Source organism: Ylistrum balloti, unplaced genomic scaffold, assembly GCF_031769215.1.
Source record: "Ylistrum balloti isolate Yb309-2 unplaced genomic scaffold, AGI_CSIRO_Ybal_v1 Utg369822, whole genome shotgun sequence".
Taxonomy (NCBI): domain Eukaryota; kingdom Metazoa; phylum Mollusca; class Bivalvia; order Pectinida; family Pectinidae; genus Ylistrum; species Ylistrum balloti.
In genome coordinates this window covers 206,064-229,692 of record NW_026781989.1, presented here as the reverse complement: position 1 = coordinate 229,692, position 23,629 = coordinate 206,064, and the positions used below count along the sequence as shown (strand labels likewise).

Below are 23,629 nucleotides of genomic sequence, written 5' to 3'. Positions count from 1 at the left end.
TTGAATAAATCATTTCTCTATCAGATACATAATGAATTGTACAACCAAAATTTTTGCTATCAATGCGTTTTGAACTCTGACCCTTTGTGGTGATTTACAGTGTAGTATCTTTCGATATTTCCATGTGTTCGTGTCGCCTCACCAAATTACTCTAAATCTTAAACACCAACAATTCATTAATAAAAAAAAAGAAAGAAAGAAAATATTTTTAACACCGTATTTTAAATTAAATTATTAGTTGATCATTCATCATAATAGGAACCATTATAGTCTGGTCTCGTGTTACCACAAAACAAGTAAATAACTAGCAGTTGGATAATATTTCATACCAAACAGTAGCCAGTGTCTGAAACTTTAATAATGATATTTCTAAAAAAAAAAAAAAAAAAGGGATGAACGATAATGTGCCGTGAAGCGTTTCGAGGATCTCAGCATACCAGCAGTATGCTAATATGACCTAAAACCGAATTCAACAAAGTAATTCTTTCCAAATTACATATATGATATACTCGAAATTACAGAAATTTTATCTTTGTCTTTTACAATATATGATAATATCAGCATACTGGAAATTCATTAGTTTTCGTGTGGAATTTATTTTCGATGAATTCGTTGGCACTCAAAATATTATATGGGTATGGCAATAGCGGTGGTCGTGAACAGCATTTACTAGTAACCAGTAAAAGCCAAAAGATTTTAGTCCCATGGAAAATACAACGGTAAATGATTTTGCATTATTTGGTGATACAATGAGTAAAGTGTAACGATATTAGAGTTTCTTGCTAAAAGGAACTAATGTTCAGAAAAATAAAGATTTAATTTTCCGGAAAAAAACCTGTACAAGTGGTCAATGTTGGTTTTGATTTTACATATATTAAAATCCCATATTTTTTATTCACTGGGAGCATATGTTAGTAATATTCAACATTGAATTTGGCTTTACAGTCATCTACATTCTTTATTTTCGCTCACCAGCAGCATGTGATAGTTATAGGCTAAGCTTGGCAGAATTACGGAACGAATCTGCAAGACCCTGATGTCATGTTAAACTCGAAGAATACCAAAAGACAGTCTAGGAGAAGTTTGTAAATGGCCCTACAGATACAGTATTCACTGTAATTAATACGCTGCCCGAGCCACTATGCGACTATAACTCTGATTTAGAGACGCTGGTATGAGGTTTAGAACTATGAAAAATGAACAGCTAACGGATACGTTATTGTCAGAAGCTATATCTAGAATTCCTTTGGAGAGAAATTTTTTTTTTCAGAAATAATTTTTCTAAACCCGTGATTTCCAGGGGCTGATCTATTTGTCCGCGTCTGTGTTGAAATCGATTGGGAGGTTGAAGAGTTCGAACTGTATCGTAGATAATCGATGGGTGTTGAAGATAACGGACTATGGTATTAGTAGCTTTGTCGGTTCTAACACTGAACAACGGGAATATGAAGAGGAGCGGTATAAAGGTAAGTAATAGTAAACAGTGATTAACATCATACAACTGTAGGTTGTCAATACTTTTCTTGGATGTTGCGATGAAATCATGGATTGAAAGATATGCAGATGCTGTAGCTGTTATTTTAAAAAATACACACCACTAATTAAAAAGAAATATATCTTGGATGTTTTCAATAACATCAGCAACAAAAAGAGTACTTTGTTTATTTTTTTTTTTAAATTTTGTGTTTTCTCCTAATGTGTTTTGTGCCGTATGCCACCAAGTGATACACCAATGAAACGAAGCAGCATTTACCGTGTATTACTAATATATCATACAAGTGTTTATGGGACATAACAAAAATAAAATAGCAAATCTAAAGACAACAAATGCTTCCTCAGTATATAGAGGACACTTATTGGATTAAAAGATGGAACACGAACTATGATGTCTACTAGAAATAACGTCGCTTGCAAGTTTTTACTTACATTTCCTGTTCAAATGGTCTTGTTGATAATTGTATTTGTCGTTTAAGCTCTGCTGTGGACTGCTCCCGAGTTGCTGAGGGCACCAGTCCAGCCACGGAATGGAACGCAAGCAGGAGACATTTATGCTTTTGGAATTGTCTTACACGAAATATACTTCCGCATGGGAATCTTCCCCATACCGACACTAACAGCAAAGGGTATGTATTTAATCTACGTACTATAGATAATTATCATTATTAATTAAGTCGCACAGACTTTAGAAAACTGATCTGGGTTATGGTTTGTATATTTTGATAATAGATAAAAGATGATACACGGTATCTTTACGTGGATACTTTCAGACAATCACATTATTGTTTTCTTGGTTTTTTTTTTGTTTTGGTTTTTTTCATCTTTGTTTTTCTTTGTTTTTTTTTTTCTTTGGTTTTTTTTGTAATTTCAAATTCAATGAAACATTTATTAATAAGAAGTCATGGAAACCAAATCGTAAAAACAATCCGCATACTTGCCTGCAAACAATTATGAACCATTCTCAGTATCTCGGTATATGGTCATGATTTCATTATAATGTATGTTTCTCTTCTCTTCTGTTATTTCTTAATAATTATTCACGAGGTTTTACAAATGATCATTTTCGGCAAAAAAAAGTGTCCTTCGTGTATGCAAATATTTTAATAGTATTTACAGGAAAATCAGCTTGATAATGTAGTAAAACCACGTGTAATAGCCTCCTGTGTTTATATACACATTATAAAATCAATGTTGCAAATCCATCGACTAAGACAATGACCTGATCTGGGGCAAATTGTGATTACCTAAATGGCCTACACCGTTGAATCTTAGACTGGAAAATATCTAAATTATACGATATAGATATCAGAGGATGACGTTCACTAACCCTAAATACAAAAATATATTGAACGTAATCAGTATACTCGCAGTTTTATCATTTTGTATGATATACCATTAACAGAGGAGACTCTATTAACTTTATGATCGAGGACTTTATGTTCCTGAGATGAGTCTGTTGTTCCAAAGACCCAATAACAATTTTCATTTTGATTAATCACCTTCTATGATATTGTCCGTATTCATCGGCGCTTACGGATGTATGAAACCCGCGTTTACCGGAAGTAGGGCATAATTTAACATAGCATAAAATAAAACGTAATAGCATAAACTTTGGTATTTTGATATACTTTGTTACCAATAACTGTACATTTTATAGTGTCGTCGTGATTTGATTTTTAATGTCAAAAATTTCAACGTTTTTTTTTCTGATTACTACTGTACATCTTTTGAGTATAACTCCTGCTGTTCCATAAAAACAGAATGATCACCACAAATTGTAGATTTGAAATACGTGAACGCTGACTATGTGGATCAATTTCAAGATTTTAGGTCCCAAACATAAATAATTCAGGCTGTTTCTTGATTTTTGAAAAACGAGACATTTGGGTAAAAAATCGGAAAAAATAAAGAAAGCACCCCCTTTGTTAAGCAAACATTTTTTTCAGAATTTACATTTTTCGGTTGCTATGGAGATGAAATATAATTTTGAGAATATCTTTTTCTTGCTATCCCAGCATCCCTATAATACATTTAAATAAGAAGAAAATGATTAAGTGCAGCGACAGTTTTGTTTTAATTACTTTCTGCCATCGAACCTTTAAAAAAAATCATCCCTAGAACTAATGTTAAATATTCAAAATTTCCAACAGCTGAGATTCAAAAATCCGTAAGCGATCGTCAACTTTTGCTTCGCTTTGGCTTGAAAGGAGACGTGTATTTGTGGTGCTACCCCCGATAATGAAGAGCTTCATTTCCGCCACTTCATAACAAAGGCAACAAGAAAATACCGACATGTCAGCATAACAGAGTCACTTTGACTACACTGGATGCTAAATTCAAATAGATACGAAATATGTCTTAAAACAGATCATGTTAGCATTTTGTATTGTATCTGTATTTTTCTTCTATTTTGTCAGATATCATATCGAAAATAAAAAGTGGCGGGCCGCCATTGTGTCGCCCCATAACTGACGTTAAAACTTCAAATGATGAGAAACCCGCACTGATTGATATGATGAAATCCTGCTGGAAGGAAGAACCCACAGAGAGACCATCATACGATACGATAAAATTTATCGTCAAAAGTCAAAATAGTGGGAAGTAAGATAAATATTACAGTTTTGTTGAGAAATCGTAGATGGTTACCTCTTGCCAGTCGGGGTGATAATTCAATTCATTAATGTATTATGTTATGTACACGTATACCAACGCAGCATTGTTTTTTTTTCATATTTGGAACCTACTACTAAAAGTATGAGCATTCATTATATATTAAGATTTCGATCAAGGGTAAATTTCGAATAAAGTTCTGGGTGAGAGTCCGATATTGATTAATATACTGGATAGTACGAGGGTTGTTAGTGGTGTACAGTTATAATTCATTGGGAAATCTGGGAAATCGCTGAAAAAACGTATGTAGGATGGAAAGCATGTTATAAAATAGTACATGTCTCCCTAATGTAAAATCTGTGCACATGAGGAGAACAACTTTTAAATCAGCCTCAGCTGGCATCACTGTCATTGACCCACTTTTGCAGAATGGGTATACCACAACTGTAACTAAAGACAAAGACACGTTATTTCTATATCTATCATACGTACGTATATGTTAAGTATTTACCAAATGTGTTTGCCAAATATTACACTTTGGCATTATAACTTGTCATTCAAGTTCTATATATGGTAAATAATATATTGATGTTTGCGAGTACATAGTGTATATCAAAAGCCATCGAGATTGTGTCATTTAGTCTCTTCTTTATTATTATCATTATCATTTTCGTCTCTCACATCAATATATTTTTCTTTAAGGAAAGCCGGGATACTTGATAACATGGTTGCCAGACTAGAAAAATATGCAAACAACCTTGAGGAGTTAGTTGGACATAGAACCATGGAATTATCTGAAGAGAAACATAAAACAGATCGCCTCCTTTACCGGATGTTGCCACAGTACGTACATACAGTTACGTTACACCTATGATATCAAATGTATAGAGGATCTACCAATAGTATTTCGCGTGTACCTATTTCACCATAAAAACGTCAGTATATACCGACTTCATAACAGAAATGATACTGCATTGAGGATAAAGAAAATCTACTATTACAGATGAAACGCACAGTTAAACATATTTGAATCATATTTCTGCAAACGACGGTATACGTTTTGTGATGTACGAATACCAGAATATACCAACGGTAATATATTTATCAATTTTTACTTAATTCTGCCAACGGGAAACCATCGATTATCCTATGTGTGTGTACAAGTACACGTTATATGGTGAAAACCATTTCGTAAACTCTGACAATTGTAAGGATAGTTCAATGAAGCGATCGCAGTATACTTTAAAGAGAGAGTACACATGCCCATACTGACAGCGCAATATATATGTTTTTTACAGGGCTGTAGCCGAAAAGCTTAAATCGGGACAGGCTGTAGACCCAGAGGAGTTTGAAGCAGTTACGATATTCTTTTCAGACATTGTTGGATTCACAAGCATATCAGCTTCTAGTACTGCTATGCAGGTTGTTAACCTTCTAAATGACCTCTACACTCTTTTTGATGACATCATCGCCCAATTCGATGTTTACAAAGTAAGTTTCCTTTAATCATATATCAATTCCCATGTTTTGTTATATATAGGATAAATTTTCTACTCATAAAAAATCGATATAATCACAAATGGCGTGATTAAATTGTGCTTAGATTTTCTTTAAAATACTGTTGCTTTTCAAACAAGTGTTTCCTTTTCATTTTCATTTTGGCATTACTATTAACAGGTTGAAACCATCGGAGACGCATACATGGTAGTTGGGGGACTTTCCCGCAAGGGAGGCAATAGCCACGCCTCTCAAATAGCAGATATGTCCCTTACCATACTCAGTTCCGTCATGAATTTTCGTCAAAGGCACAGACCCAACGAAAACACGAGAGTGCGCATAGGCCTTCATACAGGGGCTTGTTGTGCTGGTAGGTCATTACTGCATAGGATATCGCTGTGCTTGTAATCCAGTTTGAAATAAAATAAGAGGCTAATGACCGCATAGCTGGAGGCAAGCAACAATACTAATACATTCAGGAGACAAAACACTAGAGGCAAAAACATCACATACAAGAGGCAACAACACGAGGCAACAACACTACATACAAGAGGCAACAACATTATATACAAAATGTAATTCCAAATTGATTGTTCCGTGAGCGACACCTTGTGGAAAAGACGAAAAGACTATTTCGATCCTCTGATGTACATCAAACGAATGCATAACGGTATATTGTAAGAGCTTTAAAGTTGAGTGTTGCTCGTTTGTTATAAGGATTTGTATCAGCCTGCGATTGGTCAGTTTTTTTTCTTCTTGAACCAATCAAATTACTTCACTTGAGCCTTCAAATTTGCCATGACATGTTCCAGGGGTGCAGAGACCGAACGTGGTAGTAACCCCAGAAGTATTGAGGATGTTTCGATATATTCTCAGTTAAAAAATGCATATACTTATACTCCATTATTCCTTCCTTTCCGGACTACTTTCCATTTCAAATGGTCACTATATAGGTCATCAAAAGTCAGAGGTCAAAAACCATTAATATCAACAAATATTTGTATCTTTTGATTTCCACTTCTTATGAAAATGTAGTTATACCAAAGTTTATCAAAAGTCAGAGGTCAAAATACCATCAATGTAAACAAATATTTGTATATTTTGAATTCCACATCTTATGAAAATGTTGTTATACCAAAGGTTAGAGGTCAAATTTTTCATCAATATAAACATCAATATCGTATACTTTTCATTTCAGCAAGTTTTAACAACGTAACATGTATGTTATAGGTCTATTTGTATTGTATAGTATAATCGTCTCATATCGATTACCTGACGCCGAATAATGTTCTGAGGAAACCTCTGCTACTTTTGAATCAATACAGCCCGTAATTCTTCTATTGTTTGGCATTTTGGATACCATGCATTGACTTTTTTGTGGATTTCATGAGAACAGTTGAATCCTCGCCAAGACTTTATACTGTTGACAGTGATGAATGGAGCTCGCCTTAAGAATTTGTAAATTTTTGACGTGACATTTTTAAAAACAACATGAGTACGTATATGATTTACTGGTAACACGCGTGCAAACGCTGCTTTAGGTGGCAAAGCAAACTTGATGTTTTGTTGGAGTATGGAATACCCCAGTTTTATCTGTGTTATCGTTCCATTGATTGTATCGCTTTGTGGTATACGGTATCAAACATAAAAGGAGACACTTCATGCAGAACGACAACTTTTATTTTCACATAAGGAAAAACCAGTCTTGATTAAAATGTTAATACTGAAATTAATGGTCTCTATGCTGTGGCCAAATGTATATTTGCATTCATACGATGTCTATAAGTTTCACAATCTGAAATACGATGTGGACTTAACCAAAATACTGACGCCAGAAAGTTCAAATTGAAGAACAGATGAAATGGTGCTGTTCCTCACGTGATGCTCGTTAGTTTGCCTGATGGTTCTGTTGTAACCTTTGTATACCTTTTCTCAATAGAGAACGTCGCGGATGCCGGCGATAAAACAGAAGACGCTTACTCTTCCGAACACTTGGTCTTATTCTCCTTGTACTTTGTCAAGAGTCACCGTGTAAATCTTTCCTTTGTTCATATTTTGCCGTAGTTTTATAGACTTTGAATTTGAACTATAATTATGTTGTCATGCTGGTATTTTCTTTATGTTTTCTTTATCATAAACGATAATCTTATGAACTATTATGATCACAAATTGAGTTTTTTATTCGACATAAGATTAGTTATATTACAGCATTCTATGTTTGTCTTTATTTGGAATAAATGTCGTTTATGATTATATATATATCTTATTAAGCAGAGATGTGGTTCTTTTTGAGAGTGATGTAAATTCCTGGCTTTTAATCCAAACAAATGAAAAAGGTAAAATCCTGTTATCAATAAGACAAGTGTACGTCTTCGTGATGATTCTATTTGATACAGATGTTGTTCAAGAAAGTTGTTCATGGTCACCTAAGGAACCTTATAGATTCAGCTGTTCTCAGATTGGAACGAGTGACGGGCGATCATTTTGTTTATCTGTCACTCTGATTGTTTTCATATAGACTATATATAACCATCTGGTAACAGTTCATTGCTTAAGCATATTGTTGAAAATTGGATGGGAAGTTTATTTAAATGCTGCTGTTATTGTAGGAGTAGTTGGGTTAACCATGCCACGTTACTGTCTGTTTGGGGACACAGTCAACACTGCCTCCCGCATGGAATCTAATGGAGAAGGTGATCACGTTTGTATTTATTTGATGATTGTTTGATAATGCAGATCTTCCCTTTGTTGCTTCTAATGCCCAGTCTATATGAGTCAGACTATATAGATTTAAAATGCAGGAAAGACGTGCTCGAATTACAGAGATATTTAAAATAGTGAAGAAATGATCTGATATTGTTTGTTACAGAAAATATTGTCCAGTAAGTTGAACACCAATGTCACCTGCGATTGTTTCATGATTTTATTAAACCTAAGAATCATTAAACATTATGCTGTATCATATACAAGTGTTCCGTCCTGCTTGGACTCCTCAATGATACTAGGGGCCTACATTTTGACACCTATGGTTGTATGTTACTGTAAACGTGATTATTTTCGTGGAGTTCTATTTTTAACCATTTTAGAGAAAGAAATAGAATTGTAAAATGGATAACCTTGAATATAAAATATATTTCCAGGGCATTTCCTTCGTTTCAAGATTTTCCGAAAACCGTGAAAATTTGTTCCATCGGGGAAAAAAAGAAAAAAATTCAATTTTCATCGTCCTTCAATTGCTTTTGACTTTTTATTCCGTGGTTTTTTTCGATAAGAATATTACAATGATCAGCATGTTACAATTTTATATACATTTTGATATCAGAACATTTATTTATATCACAGCCAAAAGAATCCACATAAGCAGTGTTACAAAGGAAGCGCTAGATACATTTGGAGTGTACCAGATCATCCTCCGAGGAGAAATTCCCATCAAGGTACATATCTGTGAAGTCTAACACTGCTTAAAACTAGTCAGAAAGAAGTTCGATTTACGCTGCGATGAATGACATCCGGGTAGACACCAGCGCGACGGCATTTGTGTAGGCATAAAAACGGCCACGCCACGCCGTCAACATGGCTGTTCCATTCAATCGATGGTTGATATTTTGTTTTATATTTTAGTTTGAATTGTTTCATAATTGACATATGGTAGTACCATGTGTAGGGAATATGGATAAAACATTAAATTGTCTTCTTGTAGCATGGCCGTTACGAATGACCACATTTTGTAGGTATACAGAACATATTGCGTTACACTGCCAAGTTCTGTACTTCATAATTACCATAAATGTCATGTAACGATGGTACATCGCTTAAATATATCCTTGTATAACATACATGTCAAAACAGAGTTCTGGGATAACAAAAGGTTATTTGTTATAAAGTTATTGAGTTTGGATACGTCATGCTTATTCTTGAAATGTAGCATGTTTTATAATAGCCACCATTTATCACTTATCTTATTAAAGACTATGCTATTTCGTTAGAGTTTGTCTACCATTGAAATGTTGAAATATAGAAAGTATCATCTCTAAGATAGCCACTTTAATAATGCGATTCCTTTAAGTCTTTACGAAGACCAAACAACGGTTTATCATACGTTAAAACACTTAAAATATTAAATTAGATATACATACATTGAACATTTCATTTCATTCTTTGAAAGTGACCTGCCCTCTCGATATGTAAATGTGAGAGTCTAAGAAATACAATGTGTTTTAATATATGTTAAATACTACATTGCTGTCGGTGATAAATTTCCAACATAACTGGAAATGAAAATTATGAGTTAATATGCAATAACATCATGACATATTGGCAACTCTTGTATTTATCTGTTTCAGGGCAAAGGATCTATGACAACATACTGGCTAAAAGGCAAAACTGGATTCGACTTTCCTCTTCCTTCTTCAGAATGACAAAGCCGTAACATTACAGTTAATCACCATCAATTAAAATAGATTGGCTCTTTCCATTAACATTGGGTACATATATCTAGAACTGATTAACAATTTTACGATGAGCCTCTCTATTGTCTACGTCTTTTTGACCTGTCGGTATTTTGTTATTGGGACGGAATGATTTTAATAAGTTTCAAATATGAAAAAGATAAAATCTGAAGATTGGATTTTGTATTGTTCTGATAAAATGCTGATTTCACGAATGTTCCAGTAAGTATTTCAGTGATATAAATAGTTCAATCTTAGATGCGTTAGGCTCGGAAATCCTCTCACTCGGTTCATAAATCCTGTATCAGATTGATTCATAAAAGATTTCCTATACAGAGTATGTTGTAATTTGATCTTCTGAATGTACAATAGCCTATTTATTATGTACCAATGATAGACGCCACACATCTATCCGAAAAAAAAAAATTTATATAACTCGATTTTAATTCCAATCTCATTAAAAGAAATCTTGTTGAGAAAAACTCTACCACTACAGGTGGTCATGATACATGATACGATATTATATGTAATAACAAAGCTTATCACGACGATAATTAGCGAACAATCGAGTCTTAATCCCCGTCTACATCCAACAACGTAAAACGAACAAGAGGTCCATGGGGCCTTAACGGTCATCTGACTATAAGGACCAATATATGAAAGAAGCAGGATAGGCCGAAAATTAATTGCTCAACTACTCTACAGCTTACATTGAAGACATTGTTGGTCCATCAAGATATTTTCTGCAAATTTGAAATCATATACATACACTACACACTTGCCATTACTCCGGACGCATTGCTTGTTGAAAAAAAGTCATTTGTCAATAAGTTGTTTAAGCATTTTAACACATTTGACCCCTGTGACCTTGAAAGTTGGTCCAATATCAGCACCCTGTGCATTTTGATTATTCAGAAGAAGTCATTTAAACATTTATCTTTAAATTGGGTCAATGCCATTCATATCAACAAAGTTGGTAGTCTTACAACTTAGCCTGCAACAGGACAATATCATCCTGGGATTTTTGGTTATTGAGAGGAAGTTGTTAAAGAATTTCAACACATTTGATCACTGTGACCTTTCAAGTGGATCAAGGTCATCCCTATTAACTAGGGGTCGATCAACCTTCTGAATTAAGGAAATGATTCTCCACTCTCCATGATGTTTCAGACTAAATTTGGTTGAAATCCATTCAAGTATCAAGAAAGTATAGCATATTGAACCAAGATATTGCCTAACTTCCCTTTTTGCGCCCCCCCCCCCCTTATTCCTCGATGTCGAATCAAAATTCTGAATTTAAGAAATTATTCCCCACTCACTCTCAATGATGTTTCAGACAATTGGGCTGAAATCAATTCAAGCATTAAAGAGTAGCATTTTGAAGCAAGATATTGCCTAACTTTTCTTTTTGTGGCCCCACCCCTACGTCCCTAAGGGGTCGAATAAATTTTCTGAATTCAAAAAATAATTTCTCACTATCAATTATCTTTCCGACCCAAAATATGGTTTAAATCCATTCAAGCACTAAACAGGAGTACGTTTTGAAACAAACTTTTGTCTTATTTTCCCTTTTGGGGCCCAGCCCACAAGTCCCTACGCATCGAATCAGATTTCTATTTTTTAAGAAATAATCATCTTCCCTAACTGATGAATCAGACCAAAAGCTTTTTGAAATCCAGGAGTAGGGTTTAAAATATAATTTCAGCACTTTCCCCTTTCGGGCTTCGTCCCTCGACCCCGAGGAGTTGAATCGAAATTCTAAATTTCAGAAATGATTGCTCTCACCCAATGATGCATCAGACCAAATCTGGTTGAAACCCATAAAATGTACGAAAGAGGAGTAAGGTTTAAAATCAATTGCGCACAGCGCAACCCTTCGGGTCAGATGACCTAAAAATGCATATCCAGTCTTTTTATTGACTTATTTGTTGTAATATCGTTTTCTACACTCGCAGTATAGTGTGAGAAATAGTTAACAAAGTCATGTTAAACTTTACACACCTTTAACTCCGCTTTAAGGTGATATTGTTTTGTCTTTTATTATTTTTTTATGCCCGTCCGTCGACAACTGAAGTCATTTAGAGACTTATCGAGTCTTAATGCGTTATCAAATACACGTACGATGTATTTGCAAAGTGCGTAACTTTATATATGGAGAACAGTTTCTGTGGTCACGGTACCCGCCTACCATTAAATGTTTGACCACAATGCATGCGTGATTAATTTATATGAACAGATTATAAATTCGTATAATATGTATTTGAATTCAAAGACGAGAAATCTTCGAACATTTTATAACGCAAAACGTTGTGATGATATCATATGATTACTGAATTTCATTTCCATTGTGTATATATATATATATATTAAGGCACTTGTTCCAAAGACCCAAACATGCATTTTGAGGTACAGTCTCGAACGATATTCAATTAGTAACATGGTTACTCTCACGTCAAGTATGTCTCATAAACTTGTTACCTAATCAAGGAATTTTACATGTTGTTAAATGTCAATAAACTTTATCCCTTTTAGCGTCCTTGTTAGTTATTTTCATTAAAGATCTTCAATCTGGGTGATAAGTACATCGTTAAACATTTATGAAGATAACTAATATTTAATAATTTATTTGAAATTAACTCATCAAATATTTAAACTACAGTAATTGTTTATACAAGTTTTATTGACATAATTTTGTGGTTCTCTTGTTACAAGGAAACAACGTATTATAAGAAATGTTACAAATGTCCAGGTCTTGACTGATGACACTAAATATAGTACGAATTGTCAAGACCTACACTTAGGACCGTCAAACTAGAACTTGACCTATGAACTTTGTCTGGATTATTGCAATAAGGAGGTTACATTTTTTTTAAAAATTATTTCGGAAGTTTATTTCATGTAGTACTTATCTGCTGATGGTGTGGTTTCCTTATTTGAATATTGACATACTATTTATCAATATCACAAAAACGTAAACATGTCAGGTGTTTATGGTTAGTCTATAGAATCATTGCATCAAATGAATTACAAAAACAAATCATGTTCTTAAAAGGATGCAGTTTATTACTGGAAGCTACAGTCTTAATCAATGTACCATGAAATACCAACATAAAAGTACAGCACCTTGTATATATTGCACAATCATTATATACAGTCAAACCTCATTATTTCAAAGTATGTGGAACCATGGGAAAATTCGATTAATCCGAGTATTTCAATTAAGAGAGTTTGAGTACTTGATGAAGTGCTTGGTGTGAAGTTTGGCTGGGACTTGCAAAATGCTTCCAATTGAACCAGGTCTTTGAATTATATGAGTTTGAGAAAATGAGGTTTGACTTATCTTATCATTATAAAATTAAAATGCTTAATTGACATGCATGTAACTCCTGTATACATAGTGATACCAGATACAATGGAATTATCAATTGGTAATATACAAGTATTAATTACACATAAGTTTAAAACAAGTATATCAAAAATATATCTGTAACAACAAAATCAACATATATAAAACCAATTAGTTTCAACAAACATATAGAATACCAGCTTTGTTTAGGTAGATATCTATTGGTTCGCACCACACTCGTTTTGGTAGATATCTACTGGTTCACACCACACACGTTTTGGTAGATATCTATTGGTTCACATCCCACACGTTTTGGTGGATATCTATTGGTTTACATCCCACACACGTTTTGGTGGATATCTATTGGTTCACACCACACACGTTTTGGTGGATATTTACTGGTTCACACCACACACGTTTTGGTGGATATCTATTGGTTCACACCACACACGTTTTGGTGGATATCTACTGGTTCACACCACACACGTTTTGGTGGATATCTACTGGTTCACACCACACTCGTTTTGGTAGATATCTACTGGTTCACAACACACTCGTTTTGGTAGATATCTATTGGTTCACATCCCACACGTTTTGGTAGATATCTATTGGTTCACATCCCACACGTTTTGGTGGATATCTACTGGTTCACACCACACTCGTTTTGGTAGATATCTATTGGTTCACACCAAAAAACGTTTTGGTAGATATCTATTGGTTCACACCACACGAGTTTTGGTGGATATCTATTGGTACAAATCTTATACTATCTTTGTGAATATTTATTTGTTTACAGCAAACACAAGTTTTGAGGATATTCAATGGTTAACAAACACTTTTATAGCTTATCAAAACCTATTCAGAATTTGAACATCAATACCAGGAGAAAAGATATAGAAATTATAACAAGTTAATCACTAGAATGTGACACTTCTATAGACCGTTTTGTGATCACTGTATCATTATATGATAAACATTTACGACATATAAACAGTTTTATCTTGACATTTTTAGTATTTCAAAATTTAATCAGTCAGATACAACACCTAAACATGAAAATCTTATAAAACAAAGCATGAAATGAACTAGTATTGACAAAAGACAATTGACCATACCCAAAACTTTTGTATAAATAAATAAAAATCTTACATATCTTGGTTTAAACTCTCATTGAAATGTATCCCTGGAATATATTGTTATATTGATAAGATATGAACATCTTGGATTTAGTATCTTCTTGATTATCTTTAATACTTCAATCTATATTTTGTTTAAATTCAATACTGTAATAAACAGGTTTAAATGCTTCAATGATAAGTTGTTTCCTATGACGTGTCTATAGCCTTCATCATTCCCCATTTAATTATTTATAGTACACAATGTATTTATCCATAAAACACAAATAATTCAGTTTTTAAAATACTTTCTTTTTTCACCAAAATTCAATAAACAAATACGTAAATACAAATAAGTAAACACAAATAAAATAAATCCCTGTCAACATAAAGATTCCAACGGATGACATATATAATTACAAACTGGTAACTTTTCACTTAAACAGTTCCAATTACAACTTGAGAATCAAAGGTTTACACAGCTGATAAGAACCAGCCTTTTGATGTCAAAATTTAACTATTCAGTATATGATTTACATACATGAAACACAGTGGAAATGATTTCAGATTTTACTGGACAGACAGAGAAAACAGACCTATCATTAAAAAACTTATGTATATTATTACTATCCTATACTAGTACCAGGGTAGTTTTTCAATATCTACATTGCCACCACAAAGAATAACTCCAATGTTTTTCATCTCCTTGTCCATGGCTGCAAGCTTGTCTGACATGGCAGCAGCTACAGCAGCACCAGATGCAGCTTCAATCACCAACTGGAGAAAGTATATACACAAATAGTATCAAGGGGAAAGTGGATATAGACAATATTATTGTATATCTACGGTACAGCATCAAATATGAAAAATTTGTACTTGACCTATAAGAGGTCGAATGTTGTTAAAAAAAATTGTACTTGACCTAAAAGGTCAAATGTAGTTCATAAGGCTAAATCTAATCAAGCCCAGATGTTATATCACAATAATGCCATGTAAATCAGATGTAGAGAAACAGGTTCCACATTAGAATGAATTATTTACAATGTTAAACTAACTTGACATCAACATTTGTCATTGATTCACCAACAGTATGTACAGACATCATCAAGCAGCAGGTGTGTTCATATCAACATGATACAGGCAAAAGAGGTACATCTAAACTAAACAATGTATGATTTTAGTCAAAGATGAATTAATCTTCAGTTGTTAAAAAAATGCACAACAGTACAGCAAAAACATTAGTGAATATATCCGATGTAATACTATTTCAGTGTATTCCTGTGAGTGTATAGGATCTACAAATTGTAAATTTGATACAATGTAATACAAGTAAATTTCAGTGTATTCCTGTGAGTGTATAGGATCTACAGAATGTAAACAGATACAATGTAATACAAGTAAATTTCAGTGTATTCCTGTGAGTGTATAGGATCTACAGAATGTAAACAGATACAATGTAACACAAGAAAAGAGTCTGTTTTAGTGAGTGTATAGGATCTACAGAATGTAAACAGATACAATGTAATACAAGTAAATTTTAGTGTATTCCTGTGAGTGTATAGGATCTACAGAATGTAAACAGATACAATGTAACACAAGTAAATTTCAGTGTATTCCTGTGAGTGTATAGGATCTACAGAATGTAAGCAGATACAATGTAATACAGGTAAATTTCAGTGTATTCCTGTGAGTGTATAGGATCTACAGAATGTAAGCAGATACAATGTAATACAGGTAAATTTCAGTGTATTCCTGTGAGTGTATAGGATCTACAGAATGTAAACAGATACAATGTAATACAAGAAAAGAGTCTGTTTTAGTGAGTGTATAGGATCTACAGAATGTGAACAGATACAATGTAACACAAGTAAACAGTCTGTTTTAGTGAGTGTATAGGATCTACAGAATGTAAACAGATACAATGTAACACAAGTAAACAGTCTGTTTTAGTGAGTGTATAGGATTACAGAATGTAAACAGATACAATGTAACACAAGTTAGTCAATGATCTCTTACCTTCATTCTTTGAAATGTGAACTTCATCCCTTTAATCATGTCCTCATCACTCTGAAACATTAATTCTTCATCAGGATTGATTGCTATTATAATGAACACACTTATATGTAATAACACTCTGAGTAGACTCTGGGCTATTCCAGTAAACAAACCTGCTTCACCCTGAGTCTGAAGGGATTAGCTATATATAGACCATTTCATTAAATTACAAAAATTTAAATCACTAATAATAGTCACTACCAATTGGACCCTTGGGTCCCAAAATAAATACATACAGTTGATGTTAAGTATGTCAAAAATAAAAAATCCTGCTACATTAATAGCATATTTGATAATTGGCTATATTTACACAATTGTAAAAATGTAGTTACATATTTAACCTCTGACCTCTTGTGGGCAACCTCTGACCTTTACAGTATACAATATAATATTTAGTTTAACGACAGATATAGTGAATTGTAATTTATTTGTAAATGCATACAAAATTTTGCCATATTTAAAATAAAAGGACATTTAACTTAAACAGAAGAATAATCATTTGTATATGTAGTGTACATACTGTGTACATAGATTCAGAAAGAATATGACATTAAACCAGGTTTTGTTTTGTTTTTATATCCACTTACAGCAGTGAAGACATCTTTTTCAGCATGCTTAAGCAATATAGGCCAGGTCACATGACCAAGCTGCTGTGTTCGTATGGCATCAGCGATGGTATCAACAAACTGGGGAGGATTTGGCCACAATCTCTCACCTAATCAAAGTATACACATTACAAACATGTAAATCTTCAGTGGGTAACTTACGAGTGAAAACACATCTTTTTCTGCAAGTTCTAAGAGTATCGGCCACGTTAAGTGACCTAGATGTTGCATCCTGATCCCGTCGGCGATTGTGTTAAGAAATCGGGGTGGGTTAGGCCAAAGTCTCTCACCTATATACATACAAACATATACTGGCAAGTGTTAGTGTTATCCAACCAAACCACCAAAGAAAAAAGCTGTAGATAAGGCAGGCAGTTATCAGTGTTACAAATAAACAGCATATAAATGTATATAATAATGAAATACATCATTATATCATATATATGTATGAATCAATTATATTAATTATGTTATAAATGAAGATGTATTGTATGTGTATGACATAATTACATAATTTTGTGTAAATTTGTGGGTTCCCCAACCCCTGTGTGATACTGGCCCACAAATTTATCCTTCTAGTGCATACCTTACACATTATTGTACTACACAAGTTTATTAATACTTATTTATCATTATGCTATATATATATATATATATATATCCTAATTCATATGACATACACTTGACATGTGGAATTAAAACTATAACTTACTATGTATATGTAAACTCTTCCATATATACTCTATGATAATTTATCAATTTGATGTTTCATGTCCATGTGCACCTATATATACATGTACTATTTATAATGTATTTATACTATCAAATGTTTTCTATCCATGTTCTATACTCTCTGTACTCTTCATTTTGGAGGCAATAAAGAGAATACATATAATTGTATATAATAATGAAATACATCATTAGGTAACCCAAGCTTATTATCATTATTCAGAGATGTTGGAAAACCAGTAATAGACGATTACTTATATTTAAAATTTTACAGAAAGCAACATGTTACTGGGATGAGAGTTCTCACTAAGATTCATTAATATTACTTTCTTTAATATATGTTCACTTATAAAATATTAATCAGGTGAAGGATTTAGTATGTGTAAATAAAGAGTACATATACAGGGTTTTCCATAATTTTGTTAGTAGTAGGCTGTGTAGTGAAAGTAGGAGGCTGGCCTGCCGTGTACGTGTAGTCGTGTTCGGAACATTATTGCGGAACTGGATTGGTGTAGGGGGCCAAATAATCAAAGTAGCCGGCCAAATTGGCCGACGACTGGCTCTTATGGAAAACCCTGCATATAGATAATAGTTGGGAATACTTGATGTCTGTGTATAGAAAGCAGGCTATAGATAATAATTACAGGCTTACATTATGTTATTCAGAGGATCATTCAAAACATCAATCATGTGAAATTTATTACAATTACCTAGGAATCAACAAGTTGAGCTGTTATAATTAGACTTTCAGGCTATTTATTTACTTAATTATACAATAATAACAACACTGTGTAATTTTACCTGCTCTCAGGGACTTCTCACACATCTTGCCCTCAGCCTCCACAAGAAATACTGCAAAAGGAAAGAAAACAAATCACAATATAAACAGGACATTACAGACATCATTAATAGACTTGTAACAGGGAATGATAGAAGATATTAAATGGGTAAATGGAACACGTACTGGTATCAAAGGTTCTTACGCTTGCTTAAATAAGTGATCAAATATTAATACAAGGCTACATGTATATTTAGTGACAGGAAAGGACTTTGATGCCTTGTTTATAATGGCTCTGCATAAAAGTGAGACGAAGTCTATATAGCCTGAAGGGCATATAAAGTGACAGTAACTCACTATTGATGCCAGGTTAGATGTGTATATAAGTGACAGTAACTCACTTTTGATGCCAGCTTAGATGTCTATATAATTGACAGTAACTCACTTTTGATGCCAGCTTAGATGTCTATATAAAGTGACAGTAACTCACTTTTGATGCTTGGTTCAATGGCTATATAGAGATTGTAACTCACTCTTGATGCCAGCTTAGATGTCTATATAATTGACAGCAACTCACTTTTGATGCCTGGTTTGATGGCTTTTTGAAGTGACATTAACTCACTTTTGATGCCTTATTTTTACAGACTATTTAGAATAACAGAAACTCATCTTAGATTTCTGATTTCAAGGTTATATTGGTGACAGTTACTCACTTTTGATGCCCGGTTTGATGGCCTTTGCTGCAATGGCTATACCAGATGACAAGCCACCTCCACTGACAGGAACTAGAATGGCATCAAGGTCTGGTGCTTGTTTCAGCAACTCCATAGCTATAGTTCCCTGTTAATTATTACAAGACATCTCAATAATACCTATGATATTCTAATTTTATTTAAGTCTGTGCTACAGGTTTATGGACAACAATATAAAATTTCATAAAAAATGTGAAACGTTAATATGAGACAGATGGTGCATAATGGTCAGCACAAATGAAATGAATAAATATGGCTAAGGAGCTTTACATGCACTAACAGATGTTTAAATTACATTGAAGCATCACATGTGTTTGTCTGGAAACTTATTGGATAATGTGTATGAATACATAAATCTGACAACTATGAGTTTAAAGTTTTTAGATATGTAACACTTTTTTCCTGCATGAAATTAAACACCTCAAGTAGCTGCTAGTACACAAAGTAACTTCAGCTCACCTGACCCGCAATTACATCATGGTGATCAAACGGGGGTATAAACTCCAATCCTTGTTCCTTAGCAACTCTGTCACATGTCTCTTGTCTAAAATACAAAAATATCACAATGAACTATTAAGAAAACTTTGGAATACATATGATTACTTATTTTAATTTTTCAAAATTCTTAGCAGGCATCACTATATTTACTTATGAAATTCCAGGTATCCAAAATTCTGTACTGTTCAATAGTATGCTAGGCCTACAAACTAACCTGGACTGAGGGGTAGGTTCACATAACACTAACTCTGCTCCGTAGTTTGTGATGGCGTCCTTCTTAACCTGCGGAGTGTCCCGTGGTACAACAACTGCACATTTAAGGCCTACAGTGCTTGCTGCCCATGCCAACGCCTGGCCATGGTTACCTGTACTGTGGGTTACCTGTACAAGCAACAGATGGATTTTCGAAAACTTGTGCATGGTAGTGTTAAAACTGGCACAGGGATGATGATGACAGTGACCTTAATGGTAAAGCCACCTTCTACATATCTACATATCTATTATTTATACTAGTAGCTACACCTATAAGCTATTGGTTGGTAATTGTTTCCTTATTCGAATATGATTTCATCTCCTCTCTTATTGGGCACAACACATTAAAATGCACACCACAATAAAACAGAGTTTTTCCTACAAAAAGCTACTATAGATTCAGTTGCATAATTCTAAAACTTCCGATAACGTTTTACAAGATACAGAATTCAAATTTAACCTCTATATTTTTTTTCTTATTTCATCAATAAAATAAATACCCAATAAAATCATCTATACAAAACTATGAAGCAGTGTAGTACATTACACAAACCAGAACATAAGCACATGCAGCCAGCAATATGCTATAGTAATTCCATGTATTGTACAATATGTATCACAAAAATATGTAAATAAGAAGAACAGACAAATCAAAAAGGAAATTGGGAAATACTGCTATACGTCATTCTGACAAAGTAAAGCATGGGTAAAAGGAAATCTGACAGGAGATCTCCTTATGAGAAAAAGTATCAAATACATTGTAAAATCAAATGGTTCAATATATTTACAATTTTCAGAAGTACAAAATACTAACAGGTCATGATGTAATAATCATAACACAAATTTATAAAATATAACCATGGTGACTAGTGGCCAACAAACTAGATTTAAATATTTGTCTTCAAAGCTATTTGCCCTGACAAAAAATTGAGACAAAGCAAAATAGTCAGAATACTTTTTCAAACTTAAGTTTGGTTTGATTAAAGACTGCTATCCTCTCCACAAAGAGGTTTGAATCCTTTAATCTTGTTTTTTTGTTATACTACGTGTCTAAAAAAACATTAGTATGTCTAAATCTAGTCAATTTTCTTCAATCATATTATTTTAAATTCCACTTACCACACCAGCAACTGTAGGATTTCTCTCCTTAAGTGCCATTACCTATTTAAAAACAGATCAAATATAATCTTTTACAAAGTGTGTGATCATGAATATTTGAATATTTATATTAACACATTGTCTATGATGTCTAGATATTTTAAATAAAATTATTGGTACACAAATGATAAAATATATTGTCTTGTATAATGTATTGTAACTTTCATAACTTAGATATTTATATGTACCAAAGAAATATGGACACAGATGAACATTATAACATGTTAGCTAATTCTAATTTCTGTTTTTTAAGTCCATAATTACACTACATACATATGTCTCTAAATGTACACCTTGTCTCATTTGACCCTTTTTTCAAAAACATTTGAAGTGTGTCCTTTTTTGACAAATGTATACATTACCAATGTGTGTATAATAAAATAAAATTTCAGACAAGGACTTGTCTACAATAATAAAATAAAATGAAAACTAAATAAGATAGATAGGACAACCTTTAAGGAGTGAAATGGGCATTTATATTATTTGGCCTCATATGTACATGCACTGGTAGCTGCAATGTAACACAAAGTGAAGGATTCTTAAAAGAGTGCAAGAATTAGCCAAGGATAAGATCACTACGGCTACAGTACAACAAAACAGCTGAGAATTTAGCCTCCTAGTTTGTGCATGTGCATTGCATAACATGGACAAATAAGTAATATAATGATGTGAGAAAAAAATGTAAGTAAAACTGGAAATTTTAACACAGTGTGTTAAATTACCAAGAACTTATCATAGGACTAAATATTAGATAAAATCTATACCAGTTAAAAATAAAAGTAAAAAAAATCAACACAGGTTGAAGTCAATCCAATGCAAAAGTTTGGTACAAGAAACAGTTGAAAAAGATAATGAGATTTCATTGACAAAAAGCTAAAATTCAGTTAACAAAATTCAAAGAGTGCAGCAAAAGCAAAAAGAGACATGCCAATGCTTCATAATCAAGACTTTTCATGATCTGTGCAAAATCATTAACTTGGTTTTAAACTATTGATTCAAAATCTCTTAAAAGTGTGAAACTAGTCATAATGAACCAGTTCAAATGTGTATTCCCATGTACACTTGTATCCATTGTAATTTATTTTGCCACTTTAATCGATACCATGCCACTGTAATGTTAATCTAATTACCTTTTTGATTCAAATGCACCAATGCAATATAAAAAACAAATTAAAAAATCTAAATTACTAAAGGTATCAACATGAAATATTATATAAATAGGCCAAAGTTACTTCTAACTACAAATGTAACCAAAAAACATCAAGGTCTGAAGACTTCCGGTGAATATAACTTACAATAACATCTGATAACACAAGTACTTTTTACTACATGCAGGCATGCACATCAAATCTAATATTAAAAGTTTGCAACTAGAACCCTATACTAGAATACAAGAAGAGCAGGTCAATTTCAGACAAGGACTTGTCTACAATGACAATCTCATGTTAACGACACATATACGATGGATGCAGTAATATATATAATTTGATTATAAGCTTGTACAATTGCGCTTTATTTACACATGTACATGTGTAATGCCATAAACATCAGTGTACTGTGAACACCATAAAATATAATGTGCGAGTGCATTTGTATATTGATTTCTTTACTTACGACGATTTCAAGTAATTAATGAAAACATTGAGTATATATTTGTGTCACTAAATGCAGAAAAGTCCTTGTCAACCTGAAGGGAAAGCAACATTTACTGGGCTAACTGGCCGTGCACTACTGTGAGTGTGCTGTAGATTACTGACAGCATTCAAAGCTCCTCGCGCTTTAAACGATCCTGTCTTCTGAAGATTCTCTGCTTTGAAAAATGCATTTCTGCCGATTAATTTATCAAATGTAGAATTTGTAAAGACGGGTGTTTTGTGTATATATGGAAGTATTCGCTCGTGAGCTCTGTAAATGTCAGCAAGTGTCACTCGTGCAGCTGCAGCCATCGTGGATGTTTATCTAATAGAGTAACCTCCCCTTAGATAACATACATTCGGGAGTTTTTAGACTTTACCAGACGAATAATAATAAAGCAGGAGAATTCCGCACGTTAGCATTCTTGTAAACAATATGGCTGCTGAGTGTTCCCAACCTCTTCGTCAAATTATTTAACTGTTAATGAAGAGTGTTTTTCAACTGAAGTAGACAGGTATTATCCGAGAACTTATTATGCATGGTAATCTCACTCCTCTAGGTATATATAGTAATGTTTTATCGTCAGTAAGAGGATATGGTAGTCTGGTAAATGTACATGTAGCATAGGTACTACGTACATACTGTACTAGTGAC

General features: G+C 33.3%; 2 protein-coding genes across 4 annotated transcripts in view; one reads left to right on the top strand and one right to left on the bottom strand.

The window, feature by feature from the left end:
- Window positions 1-10,022, top strand: part of LOC132545066 (atrial natriuretic peptide receptor 2-like) — a 38,113-nt gene extending 28,091 nt beyond the window's left edge. Inside the window, exons 12-20 of the mRNA XM_060208734.1 lie at window positions 1,301-1,466; window positions 1,974-2,123; window positions 3,915-4,098; window positions 4,810-4,950; window positions 5,406-5,598; window positions 5,785-5,974; window positions 8,214-8,297; window positions 8,947-9,038; window positions 9,948-10,022. Coding sequence (XP_060064717.1) covers window positions 1,301-1,466; window positions 1,974-2,123; window positions 3,915-4,098; window positions 4,810-4,950; window positions 5,406-5,598; window positions 5,785-5,974; window positions 8,214-8,297; window positions 8,947-9,038; window positions 9,948-10,022 — 1,275 coding nt within the window. The remainder of the gene's footprint in view (window positions 1-1,300; window positions 1,467-1,973; window positions 2,124-3,914; window positions 4,099-4,809; window positions 4,951-5,405; window positions 5,599-5,784; window positions 5,975-8,213; window positions 8,298-8,946; window positions 9,039-9,947) is intronic.
- A 4,970-nt stretch (window positions 10,023-14,992) lies between these two features.
- LOC132545072 (probable serine racemase) lies at window positions 14,993-23,286 on the bottom strand. Of its 3 annotated transcripts, none has more exons than XM_060208740.1 (9): window positions 23,098-23,286; window positions 21,302-21,343; window positions 20,145-20,311; window positions 19,892-19,976; window positions 19,394-19,520; window positions 18,704-18,754; window positions 17,336-17,463; window positions 16,530-16,580; window positions 14,995-15,290 (listed from the first exon to the last, which is right to left on the bottom strand). In XM_060208740.1, the coding sequence occupies exons 1-9, from the start codon at window positions 23,284-23,286 to the stop codon at window positions 15,150-15,152; spliced, it is 981 nt and encodes a 326-aa protein (XP_060064723.1). In that variant the 3' UTR covers window positions 14,995-15,149. The 3 variants fall into 3 exon arrangements, with proteins under 3 accessions (XP_060064725.1, XP_060064723.1, XP_060064724.1); XM_060208741.1 differs by lacking the exon at window positions 17,336-17,463 and adding an exon at window positions 17,156-17,283; XM_060208742.1 differs by lacking the exon at window positions 21,302-21,343 and having other exon boundaries at window positions 14,993-15,290.
- Window positions 23,287-23,629: the final 343 nt, after the last annotated feature.